The 12,476-nt window shown below is 48.5% G+C and overlaps 1 protein-coding gene across 2 annotated transcripts; it reads left to right on the top strand.

The window, feature by feature from the left end:
• Window positions 1–1,449: 1,449 nt before the first annotated feature.
• MMP7 (matrix metallopeptidase 7) lies at window positions 1,450–12,101 on the top strand. Of its 2 annotated transcripts, XM_026505901.4 has the most exons (6): window positions 1,490–1,707; window positions 6,745–6,971; window positions 7,054–7,202; window positions 8,563–8,691; window positions 10,118–10,279; window positions 11,806–12,101. In XM_026505901.4, exons 1-6 carry the CDS (start codon window positions 1,528–1,530, stop codon window positions 11,832–11,834), a joined length of 876 nt encoding a protein of 291 aa, XP_026361686.2. In that variant the 5' UTR covers window positions 1,490–1,527; the 3' UTR covers window positions 11,835–12,101. The 2 variants fall into 2 exon arrangements, with proteins under 2 accessions (XP_057172740.1, XP_026361686.2); XM_057316757.1 differs by having other exon boundaries at window positions 1,450–1,707; window positions 10,118–12,101.
• Window positions 12,102–12,476: the final 375 nt, after the last annotated feature.

Below are 12,476 nucleotides of genomic sequence, written 5' to 3'. Positions count from 1 at the left end.
ACAACCACCACCATTTGCTTACATCGTGACAAATCCGATAATGCTACTCTCTTCCTTTGAAACAGTCCTCGACACTGTTTAGGATAAAGTCAAGAGCCCCTAGCAAACAAGACTGGCTCTTCACAACCTGAACCCTAACTCCTTTCACAGTCATTCACCTCCCAGCAACACCAACGGCTCGCCCTTCATCATGTCTTCTTTCCTTCCCACGTGTTCTCTCTCTAATGCCCACCCAGGGGAACGCCTAGTTACCCTCTCAAATCCAGCTAAGATGCCACCTCCTCCATCGATCATTCCTCAGTTCCCATGGGAAGATTAGCTGTTCCCTGTCCTTGGCAGCATTGCATACTACTAGCAATTGTCCCACTGTGCAGGGGGTCCCGTACCCTAACCCTAGAGCATAGGCTTCTATAAGCAGGACGGGGATTTGATCCCATTTGTTCATTTTTCACTGATTATAATTCAGAGGAACAAGGCAAGAAAAGATTTCTTTCTTGCTATCCAGAAGTGACTGTTCAAGGGAGTTACTCAAATTTATTTAAAATATTTGTAATATCTAATGCTCTTTGAATTACTAAAATTAACAGAAATAGAAAATATAATATCTAGAGAATGCCTTTGAACTTTAATTCAATGCAAAGATCATGGAAAACCTCATATACCCATGTTACCTGGTCCAAATCTATAAGCATGTATTCTGTAAACATGCGTTGGGCACCTGCTCCAGCCCACATACTGACTAACGGCAGGAGGCTCCCACGTGTGGCTGAACTGCGATGATATGAGTGATGACATCCATGTAAAGAGAGCAAATTTAATTTATTGGTCTGGAAAGTTTACTTTTGCTAAGTCACAGCACCCAATCTCCAGATGATTTAGGAGCTATTTGAATAAGTAAATTTTTCAGCTCCAGCAAATCTGGCGTGTTTCCCGTGATGTAACACCGTCCAAAGCCATGGGACTCTCCCGGGAAACACATAATATAATGACACAGCGGAGAGGCAGTTCTGGACTGGGAGTCGGGACTGACACCAACTGCGGTGACAGAGGGAGAATAAGTGAATTTTGGTTTTACCTTCAGACCTTTGATAAAAGTAAAGAAGTTGGACTCAAATCTGGACTTCGGAGTTTGTTACAGAATGTTTGCTTCATAATTATTTGATTATGTGTGTGTTTTATGCATTTTTTCATGCATTTCAAATTTCTTTAAAAAAATCTCTTAAGATGCATGTACAATATGTCCTGAATGATCCTCCCCAAAATTTAAAATTGTGAAGACATGTCTGAGTAGAAATTTGATTCTGGCAAATAAAATGAGTTAAATTTATACAGCAGACAAGGCACAAAAAAAAAAAATCCCTTGAAAGGCAAATACATGGTGTGCTTCCTGCCAATAAGGACATAAAACTTCCTTGTTGCCGTTAATGAAAAACAACACACACTTCCAACGTTCTGTAGACACTAAAAAGAAAGAAAACACTCAAATGAGTCACCTATCTCCACACGCAGGTCTGAGAAGCTGTATAAATGCCTCCAGCCTCTGGCAGAGCCCAGCAGACCGGCCGTCGGTCCGAGAAGAACCATCGGGGGACAGCAGCTATGCGGCTGGCCGTGCTGTGCGCTCTGTGTCTGCTGCCCAGCGGGCTGGCCTTGCCGCTGCCCCGGGAGGCAGGGGGCACGAGCGAGCCACAGTGGAAACAGGCTCAGGTACGTCCCTGGCCCGCTCCGCGGGGGGGCTCCCCGTCTCACCAGCAGCATGAGGAAGTGTGTTTTCCAATTTGGGTGGTTTTTCTGGTGATGTATATGTTTTAGTCAAGGGGCTATCAAGAGCAGGCTGACCGGGTGGCCCCGTCAGTGGAGTGACTGACTCTTGGTCTCGGCTCTGGTCGTGATCTCAGGGTCGTGAGATCGAGTCCCGCCCTGGGCTCCGTGGTCAGTGGGGAGTCTGCTGGAGATTCTCTCCCTCTCTTGCTCACACACGTAAGCACTCTGTCTCTCTTTCTTAAAAAACAAACCAAAACGCAGAGCGGCTTTAGAGCCTGCCCACACCGGTTCACACTGCAGCTCCTCCTGCCCTCACCACTCAGGCAGTGTGGGGACGTCCTGACGTTTCTCTAGCTTCAGTATTCTGGCTTGGAGGTTGGAGGCGGTATGGGCGCTGCGGGGCACTTACACAGGAGCTGAAACAGGGTTCTGGCTCAATGAATTGAAGCGTTGATGTTATTATTTATTGTGACCTGAAATTCTTTTCATGAAGAGCTGAGTGTTGCCTCTTAAGGTGGGGACTCCTGGTAGCGGAGAGGCTTGACCTCAGAAAACAAGGTAGAGGTTACAGCGGGCCCTGACCAGCCGGTGGGGATGGTGGGCAGGTGTGAACTCCTGACTTCGCCCATGGGGACACGAACGTTCGTGTTTCGCAGCTCACGGGATTCTTCTCCTGAAGGAGGAAGTGAGGACAGCGCTGACTGTTCTGCATGCGACCGTCACAGGCTGTGAAGTGCTTCCCACACCTTCCGCCATCGAATCGTTAGCGCCATCCCGGGGAAAGAAGGAGCCAAAGTTATGCTGACTCAGACTTGATAATGATAGTGATAGGAGTCAGGGACAAGTTTTTCTGGGTCAAAAACCATGGTCTTTCCAATATACTTCTTAATAAGCTACCTAATAAGTATAAATAATTAATGTTTGGTAAAATAATGGGTTGTTGACTCCTAACTATTGTTCAAAAATTTAAGCTTTAAGTATAAGTAAAGTCTACTTTTATTTCACATTAATTTTGACTTTCAAAAGTCCAATAATCTGTTAGATTGAACCATATGAAATTACAGATATTTGACTGTTTTTTTTTTTTACCTGCAAAACAGCAATTTCCTAAAGTCCAATCTAATGGGTTCTCCAAAAGGGGTACATTTGCAAGAGCCCTGAGTCCCTTCCCTTCACGTGCAGGTTGATAATAAACCAGAGAGACGCTAGCTGAGTTTCACAGAAGGCAGGAAGTTCGCATCAAGAACGCAAAAGGATCTCTTCCAAAAGAGTGTCTTTGTCAAGCCTGCAGCTCAGAAAAGGATGAATGACTTACTTGTTTTAAAATAATAGATTCATTCCTAATTGTCATGGATGAATAGTGTTTGTTGTGTTGAACGAAACACCATCCCTGGGACCTTGAAGAGAGATCCCAGTAGGACTGAGGTCACTGACATAAAGCATGCATCCCTGAGAGGTTCAGGGACAGGTAACCGTCCCGCCCACCGCGATTAGACCGCACGGGTGTGCGCAGGGGTTCGAATCAGTCCAACAAAACCATCGTGCATCCTACAGCCCTCTCCATTGTTCTAATGAAATGGGCTTTGGAAACAGAACCTGAGGTCAAATGCAGGTCCTCTCAGGGTGACCTTGTGCTGGTGATTTGCTTAGTCTGAGCCGGGACTCTTCATATGTAAATGGGAATGACCATGCCACACCTGCATCCAGGGCGGCCTGAGGTTTGCGGGGGCCCTACGTGTGCGTGAGCTCCTGCCGCTCCGAGGTGCTTGGTTCAAGGTCTCGACAAGGGGCTGCTCCTCTGTCCCTCACTTTTTCCTCTTTCCTGTTAAGGCTGCTGGACGGCCTTCCTCACGTCCACACACTGGGTCCTTTGAGAAAGTCACAAGGATGCAGTGGCACGTGGGGTTCACCTGGGAGACCTGCTGTGTCCTGCAGCCCACAGAACAGGCAGCGAGGGGACTCAGGGCCAGCTCCGCTGCTGCACTGGTATGTGCCCGGGGCCCTGCATTCCGCTGTGTGGGCTTTGCTGTCTACACCTGGAGAACAAAACAATGTCACCGTACCCTCCCCCAGGACTAAAATCTTCAGACCCGGTAACCCTCCCCCAGGACTAAAATCTTCAGACCCGTTAACCTCAGCACGGCCCAGACCTCTGGAGACTCAGATGAGGGGGGCGACTTGGACCTCCAGGCAGGGTCTCTGCTGCGGCCCCTGAGGACTCTCTGGGTGCCTTCCCGCTTGGCTGCGACAAGCAAGTCTGTGTTTGTTCTTTTTTTCATTCTGTATCTTTTTTTAAAATATTTTTTTATTATATTATGTTAGTCACCATACAGTACATCCCCGGTTTCTGATACAAAGTTCGATGATTCATTAGTTGTGTATAACACCCAGTGCTCCATGCAATACATGCCCTCCTTACTACCCATCACCAGCCTATCCCATTCCCCCACCCCCCTCCCCTCTGAAGCCCTCAGTTTGTTTCTCAGAGTCCACAGTCTCTCATGCTTCATTCCCCCTTCTGTTTACACCCCCCTTTCTTTATCCCTTTCTTCCCCTACCGATCATCCTAGCTCTTATGTTCCATAGATGAGAGAAATCATATAATTGTCTTTCTCTGCTTGACTTATTTCACTTAGCATTATCTCCTCCAGTGCCGTCCATGTTGCTGCAAATGTTGAGAACTCGTTCTTTCTGATAGCTGAGTAATATTCCATTGTCTATATGGACCACAACTTCTTAATCCAGTCATCTGTTGAAGGGCATCTCGGCTCCTTCCACGATTTAGCTATTGTGGACAATGCTGCTATGAACATTGGGGTGCATATGGCCCTTCTCTTCACTACGTCTGTATCTTTGGGGTAAATACCCAGTAGTGCAATGGCTGGGTCATAGGGTAGCTCAATTTTTAACTTTTAAAGGGACCTCCACACTGTTTTCCAGAGTGGCTGTACCAACTTGCATTCCCACCAACAATGTAGGAGGGATCCCCTTTCTCCACATCCTCTCCAGCAATTGTTGTGTCTTGCCTTGTCAATTTTTGCCATTCTAACTGGTGTAAGGTGGTATCTTAGTGTGGTTTTGATTTGAATTTCCCTGATGGCTAATGATGTTGAACATTTTTTCAGGTGTCTGTTAGCCATTTGTATGTCTTCATTGGAAAGTGTCTGTTCATATCTTCTGCCCATTTTATGATTTGTTTATTTGTTTCTCGCATGTTGAGTTTGAGAAGTTCTTTGTAGATCTTGGATACCAGTCTTTTATCTGTAGCATCATTTGCAAATATCTTCTCCCATTCCGTGGGCTGCCTCTTAGTTTTTTTGACTGTTTCCTTGGCTGTGCAGAAGCTTTTTATCTTGATGAAGTCCCACAAGTTCATTTTATCTTTTGTTTCTCTTGCCTTTGGAGATGTGTCATGAAAAAGGTTGCTGTGGCCGATGTCGTAGAGGTTGCCGCCTATGCTCTCCTCTAGGATTTTGATGGATTCCTGTCTCACATCGAGGTCTTTCGTCCATTTGGAGTTTATCTTTGTGTATGGTGTGAGAGAGTGGTCAAGTTTCATTCTTTTGCATATAGCTGTCCAATTTTCCCAGCACCATTTATTGAAGAGACTGTCTTTTTTCCACTGGATGTTTTTTCCTGCTTTATCAAAGATTATTTGCCCAAAGAGCCAAGGGTCCATTTCTGGGTTCTCTATTCTGTTCCACTGGTCTATGTGTCTGTTTTTGTGCCAGTACCATGCTGTCTTTGTGATCACAGCTTTGTAGTACAGCTCGAAATCCAGCATTGTGATGCCCCCAGCTTTGTTTTTCCTTTTCAACAGTTCCTTGGCGATTTGGGGCCTTTTCTGGGTCCATACAAATTCCTCAATCTCATAAAAACCATCTATGAAAAGCCTACAGCAAATATCATTCTCAATGGGGAAAAGCTGGAAGCCTTTCCCTTAAGATCAGGAACACGACAAGGATGCCCACTCTCGCCACTATTATTCAACATAGTACTAGAAGTCCTTGCAACAGCAATCAGACAACAAAAAGGGATAAAAGGTATCCAAATCGGCAAGGAAGAAGTCAAACTGTCTCTCTTCGCAGATGACATGATACTCTATATGGAAAACCCAAAAGAATCCACTCCCAAACTATTAGAAGTTATAGAGCAATTCAGTAATGTGGCAGGATACAAAATCAATGCTCAGAACTCAGTTGCATTTCTATACACGAATAACGAGACTGAAGAAAGAGAAATTAGGGAATCCATCCCATTTACAATAGCACCAAAAACCATACGTTACCTTGGAATTAACCAGAGACGTAAAGGACCTATATTCTAGAAACTATAAATCACTCTTGAAAGACATTGAGGAAGACACAAAAAGATGGAAAAACATTCCATGCTCATGGATCGGAAGAATTAACATAGTTAAAATGTCCATGCTACCCAGAGCCATCTACACTTTCAATGCTATCCCGATCAAAATACCGAGGACATTTTTCAAAGAACTGGAACAAGTCTGTGTTTCATAAAGTGTGCAGTGGGTTTCTCCTCAAAACATTTACCAGGAGAGGGGCACCTGGGGTCTCCGTTGGTGAAGCGTCTGCCTTCGGCTCAGGTCAATCCCAGGGTCCACTCAGCGGGGAGCCTGCTTATCCCTCTCCCTCTGCTCCTCCCCTGCTTCTGCTCTCTCTTTCTCTCAAATAAATAAATAAAACCTTTTAAAAAAATTCTCTTCTAAAAAAACATTAAATGGGATAAAAGGGAAATGAAGGGGCCCCTTGGCACATGAAACTGATGACGAAGTGCCCTTATCAACATCACATTTTCTCCTCATTAATGCACACGAGTTTCCCTTGGTGGCCACGTAAGTACCTTCAAGCCACGACGTGAGTCCACAGGACCCCGAGCAAAGACGCACGGCCTTCTGCGAGCTAAAGAGAAGACAGGACAGTAACAGAGACGACAGCACAATCCCTGTCTTCCCAACAGGACTACCTCAGAAGGTTTTATCCGTCTGACCCCAAAACGAGGGAGGCCGACAGCTTCGAAGCCAGACTCAAGCTGATGCAGAGATTCTTCCGTCTGCCCGTGACCGGAGTCCTGAACCCCCACACGATCGAAATAATGCAGAAGCCCCGATGCGGCGTCCCGGACGTGGCCGAGTACTCACTCTTCCCAACCCGGCCCAAGTGGGTTTCCGGCGTGGTCACCTACAGGTGCGTTCCCCTGGGCTCGCCCCGGCAAACGCTGCCAAGCCCGCCTCCTAAGGCCACACGCTGTTTTCCCGTTTGCTCCCAGGGTCGTATCGTACACGCCAGACCTGCCGCGTGTCCGAGTGAATCAACTCGTGGCGAAGGCCTTGGCGATGTGGAGCCAGGAGATCCCGCTGTCCTTCAGGAGAGTGTTAGTGGGGACGGCGGATATAATGATCGGCTTTGCAAGAGGAGGTAAGGAAGGTCGCTGCAGGTGGCTCCTGCGTGTCCTCTGCTCAGGACTGACAGTCTTCCCGTCTATGATCGTCATATCTGCTACATGCGTGACGATATGATCGTCATATCTGCTACATGCGTGACATACATAATACAAAACGACATCTACGTCACTGCACTGCTTCTAGTTTGTTAATTTAGAGCCACTGTTTGTAGCAGGGGATGGCAAGTGACAGCCCAGGGGCCGAATCTGACCCACCATCTGTTTTTGGGAAGAGATTCCTATCCTTTGTTTTGTTTTGTTTTGTTTTGTGGGCAGTTTCAGCATTCTATGGATAAATGTTTATCAGAACACAGTGATGGTCCTTCATTTATGCATTATCGATGACTGCTTTGGGGCTACCGTGGGGGAGTTTAGTATTCCTGACAGATACCACCACGTTCATAAATCCTAAATTACTTATTATCTGGTCCTTTACAGAAAAAGTTTGCCAACCCCGTTTTGTAGCATGAATCCTGATAGATGTACATATGTGAATATAGGAATGTTTATGGGTCAGGTTAAAATATGGCTAATTAACATCATCATTAAACCCAGACAAGGGTGACCGTTTCCAAAGGCCCTAAGTGGTCTCCCCGACGGCCTGTTGCCAACACCCTCACTGGAGTAAGAAAGGAGAACCTGAGAGCGTTCAAATTACAGGATTTGAGGAGACAGAACCCACATACGTGGTTGCTATTAATGGCTAGCATTTTATGATGCAAATGTAAAGAAGAGTGTTGTTCTTTCCGGTCTGTTCTAATGTTCAGCTGCCCATGGGTGTGAATTTAGCTGAAATCTGAACTTTGGCCACAATCCTGACACCACCAAGAACATGTCCCCGAGAGCACTGATCAGGGCAGTCCACGTCTGTCGAGAGATGGATCGAATCTGTTGGATTCGAACGGATGCAGCCTGATACTGATTCAAAGTTCAGCATGTCTGCATCGCAAACAAAAGCACGGACGAAGTTCACTGTGACACGCTGTGCCTGGTTCTCCAAGACAGTGTCCACTCTGCCCGCAAAGACTAAGCCAGGTTCTTAGAAGTTCTAGTTAACGGCACGAGTATCTTGCCCTCCCTCTCCATCCTGCCACCATTGGGCCAAGCACAGCGATCAGATTTAACCCCTCGATGCCCCTGGAAGTCGGATGTGATGCGCTTAAAGTCCCGTATTCAGTGAGCCCTCGTCTCTGGCGGTGAGCAGCGCGGAGCAGTGGTTTTGTGAAAGAAAACTGGCCTGTGACCAGCACCGGGCTGATCTCTGCGGCCTCTGTAACCACGTAAAGTACAAGGAGATCGACTCACTCACGTGGCACAACCCCCTTTTTCTTTCAGCTCACGGGGACTACTACCCTTTTGACGGACCGGGAAACACCCTGGCTCATGCCTTTGCACCAGGGCCGGGCCTAGGGGGAGACGCGCACTTCGATGAGGACGAGCGCTGGACGGACGGCAGCAGGAGAGGTATGGTGCCCACTCGCTCTTCGGCTGAACGCAGGGTTTAGAGCTCTGAACGCCCTGTACAGTTGCTGCAGTTAATGGTAATTACTGACCCATCGTTAACTGCCAATGCTGTGTAGACAGAGGATGGGGGCAGGATGTGGGCTCAAACCACACTGGGCTCAACCAGCCACTCGGCACGTGCCTTCGGTCAGGTTATCGACTTCTCTGGGCCGGTTTCCGTCTATGAAGTGGGACTATAACCCACCGCCTAGGATTGTGGCTGGAAGTAACTGATATAGTGTTTTACAGTGCTTTACACACTGTCGGGATATCTTAGTAATTTCATAAATTAGAGTTCTATTTCCCAAAAGTAATTTTTTTTTTATTGGAGGAGAAGGAGGAGCAGAGATTAGGATATTTAAGCCTCGTGCACAATTCTGAGGTCATTCTCTGTTGTTCAAAAGGAGCCAGCCCATCGTATTCACCGCCTTACAAAGTGGGAGATTACAAACACCCCAGAAAACTATGGAGGAAAGCTCTGGTGTAAACAACACCAAGTGGAGACGATGCTGACAATAAATTAATTAAATAAAGTACCGTGGCTGCTCACTGTCCCTGAGAGGGAGGTCGGCACTAGTGTTGGGTGGTGGGACTTCACCACCACAGCGATGCCCGGGGGTCAACGTCCAGCCTTTGTGAGGTGGTGACACGGGCTCGCTTCCACACCCTGCATGTCTTGCTCGTCTCCCTTCCTTCCCCTCCGGGTGGCCTCACCGAGCGCCCCCGCTCTCCTCCCACCGTCAGAGCCCTGGCCACTCCGCCGACTCCCAGGCTCGCGCCGTCCGCCTCGCTGGTGAAGCCCGTCTGTGGGTCTGAGGGAAGATGATTCCGTAGGTCAGAAACCAAACCCAGCGTCGCCAGGGGACCCTGCTTTCCGTCTTGGCTTCCTCAAGGCCGACGTTCTGTCTCCTGACGCTCGAGGTCACTGTCAGTGAATGGCCATTACTCTCCAGATAGTGGGGAACTCTCCGTAGTGTGACAAACCTGCACGGTAGGAGTGATTATTTGCATTTAACAGACGAGGAACTGAGACTCGGGGAGGTCAGTTCATGCGTCCACAGAGTCCTGCTGGTAAGCAGCAGAGCTGGGTGTCAAGCCTGGGTCCCCAGCACCTCTGAAGCGTTGCTTTCCACTCCAGAAGACTGCTGTCTGGGTGATCACGTAAGGAAAACAGCACGTTTTGCAAACACAGAAGGGGCGAGGAGATGAAAGCACTCCTTTGATGCTCCTTCTCAGCCCTCCGCTCGTGAGGGCCTAGACACGAGTAAGTGGCTGCAAAGGCTCTGAAGAGGTGTGTGTTCTTGTAGCTCCCAGTTCTGTTCCATGTCGTGCACGACGTTACTCACAGAGCTGCCCTGCACTTACTGCCTGTCACTCTTGGTTGTAGGAGTTAACTTCCTGATCACTGCAACCCACGAACTTGGCCATTCTTTGGGCCTGGGTCACTCGTCTGATCCCAAGGCCGTGATGTATCCAACCTACAGAGCTGGAGACCCCAGGAATTTCAAACTTGCACCGGACGATATCGAAGGCATCCAGAAACTTTACGGTAATATTTATGATTTCACACTGTCTCCTGCGGGCGGGCGTGCTGGAACGGGAAAGGCTGGGAAATGGGAATCCACTTGGAAAAACACTGGAACTTACATCTAAAAGCCCATTGAGGAGAGAAATTTGAGACCTTAGATCCTCAAAATGTCACCGGGCTATTTTATACGGCAAGGATATTGATTTTACGTCTTCAGTAACACGGTATCATTCGGTGAAATTAGAAAAATGACACGACTGAGGTATTTTTTCCCCAAGCTGCCCCTCACTGTGCTTTCTTGCTCAGTTCAGACACTTTAGAGAGTGTCCCCGGGGGGATGGGCTCAGGAACACAGCCCCTTCCTTCCTAGCTGCCGAAGATCCTGAATGGATGAGCATGAAAGTGCTTCCAGATGACAGGGCGATGTCCTCAGGAGAAGATCATTCCTGGAATAAAAGGGTTTAAATGATCAGTCGAACCTAGAACTTACCATCAGTGGCATTTCCTAAACTCTGTTCCCAGAACACTGAGTAGTCCTACAAGACAATTCCCAGAAAAGGAAGCTGTGGAAAAACCAGGTCAAGAAAGAGTAGCTGTCGTACTGGAGGCCCACGGGATAGTCGGCGCACCCGCCACTCGAGGAGCCCCGTGCCCCCTAGATTATAATCCTCTTTGTGGAACGCTGACTGAGCCCTCACAGAATAGCATTCCAGAGAACATTCTGGAAAATACTACGTAACTGCGCCTTAAAGTTGTGACTCAAATTGCTGCTGTTGCCAAAAAGTTCACGAAACTCTAACAGTTGTCCGTGAAGTTACCACCAACAGAAGACCACGCCTCCCTCACCTACATCCTCGTGGAAGACTCCGTGGCCTGTGTCACTGTCCCAGGACCCGAAGGAAATTAGAAAGGGACCAAAAGGCACTGACTAGATTTCACATGAAGCAGACAGACCAAGGCGTTGAATCCCTAAGTATTAGACAATGAGGTGCCCCGGTCAATGGAAAGAGGTAACTTCTGGACAAATGAAAGCAAGACTTAATTACATAGGTTTTACGTTTAGCGAGTTCATTAATCCAAGAAGTCCTATGAACAGAAAATATACCTTCAAAAGAGTGTGATGAAACTCAAGGATGCTCTTCCCAGAATAATACAAACCAGAGGTGCCGTGCGTCCCGCATTTCACGCACCCAGCACTTCACAGGCCTTCGCTCGCGTACTGTGACAGTCCAGGGAGCCGCCGTCACCCTCACCTCGCACGCGGGTGATGTCGCGTTGACAGAGGCCGCGCGCGCGGTGCCTGACCCGAGGCGGTGCGGCTGGTAGACGCAGACAGGGGCTGCAGAGACTTCTGGCCCCGGCCTGCCCTCCATCCAGCACTGCCCCCTTCGCCCCTGGGGGGTGGTCTTCAGAACCTTGTTCCGGGCACGGAAGAGCGGGCTGGGTGGGTGACGGATACTACTGACTGCGACTCGCCTTCTGTTTTCCACGTTTTAGGGTGGTTTTACGTGTTCTCTGTCAGATGTTCTTATTTTCTCTCTTAACAGGAGAGAAAAGTACCTCAAGAGCGAATTAGGGACACAGGGAAGAACCCACGTTCGTTTGGTGGGTTCGGTGTGGTTGCTCCCCAGCCAGAGTTAACGCACACGGTCCCTGAGCTCCGCTGAGCGCCCTGTCGGTTCTTCCCTGCGTCGCAGCTGGTTTTCACCTGCCTCGCTCTCCTGGGGAAAGCTCCTTGTGGCACGAGTGTCTCCTTCATCGATGACTTTCCTCCAGCAGCACTTGGTACATGGTAATAAATGTTACATACACAGATAAATAAAGGTTTTACTCCGTGGCAAAAGGATTTCTACCGGGAAGTACTGGTTCTGTGTCAGAGAAGACACGCTGTATGATGAAATCAAAGACCCAACAAACAAACAAACAAAAACCCCACATCATTTCGGGTCTTCAGCTCACCTGCACTGTCCCCGAGCGGGCAAGCAGGGAGCTCTTCACCGGCACAGCCCAAAGGCGCCCCAGTTCCCCTTCTCCTCCTGGCCCAGGCTTTCACTCTGAGTGTCTGGGAAGTCCAGTTCTTCCCACAAAGGGCATGTGAATTCCCAGGAGTTTACATTCCCACAGTCACTTCCGGCTGAGTCCTGCCCTGGACCTGACATCACTGTGTCTCCCCTGACCCGGCCTTCCTGGGTTCCCTTTCCTCGGCCCAGGGCCAACC

The sequence above is a fragment of the Ursus arctos genome, unplaced genomic scaffold (assembly GCF_023065955.2).
Source record: "Ursus arctos isolate Adak ecotype North America unplaced genomic scaffold, UrsArc2.0 scaffold_22, whole genome shotgun sequence".
NCBI lineage: Eukaryota > Metazoa > Chordata > Mammalia > Carnivora > Ursidae > Ursus > Ursus arctos.
Note: the sequence above shows the minus strand (reverse complement) of the source record. Positions and strands in the feature narration are given on the sequence as shown.

Excerpts from the sequence above, each read along its gene's own strand:
- MMP7 (XM_057316757.1), top strand. The coding sequence starts at position 1,528 with ATGCCTCCAGCCTCTGGCAGAGCCCAGCAGACCGGCCGTCGGTCCGAG. Across the intron at positions 1,708-6,744 it reads CACAGTGGAAACAGGCTCAG|GACTACCTCAGAAGGTTTTA; the intron begins GTACGTCCCTGG and ends TCTTCCCAACAG. Across the intron at positions 7,203-8,562 it reads GATCGGCTTTGCAAGAGGAG|CTCACGGGGACTACTACCCT; the intron begins GTAAGGAAGGTC and ends TTTTTCTTTCAG.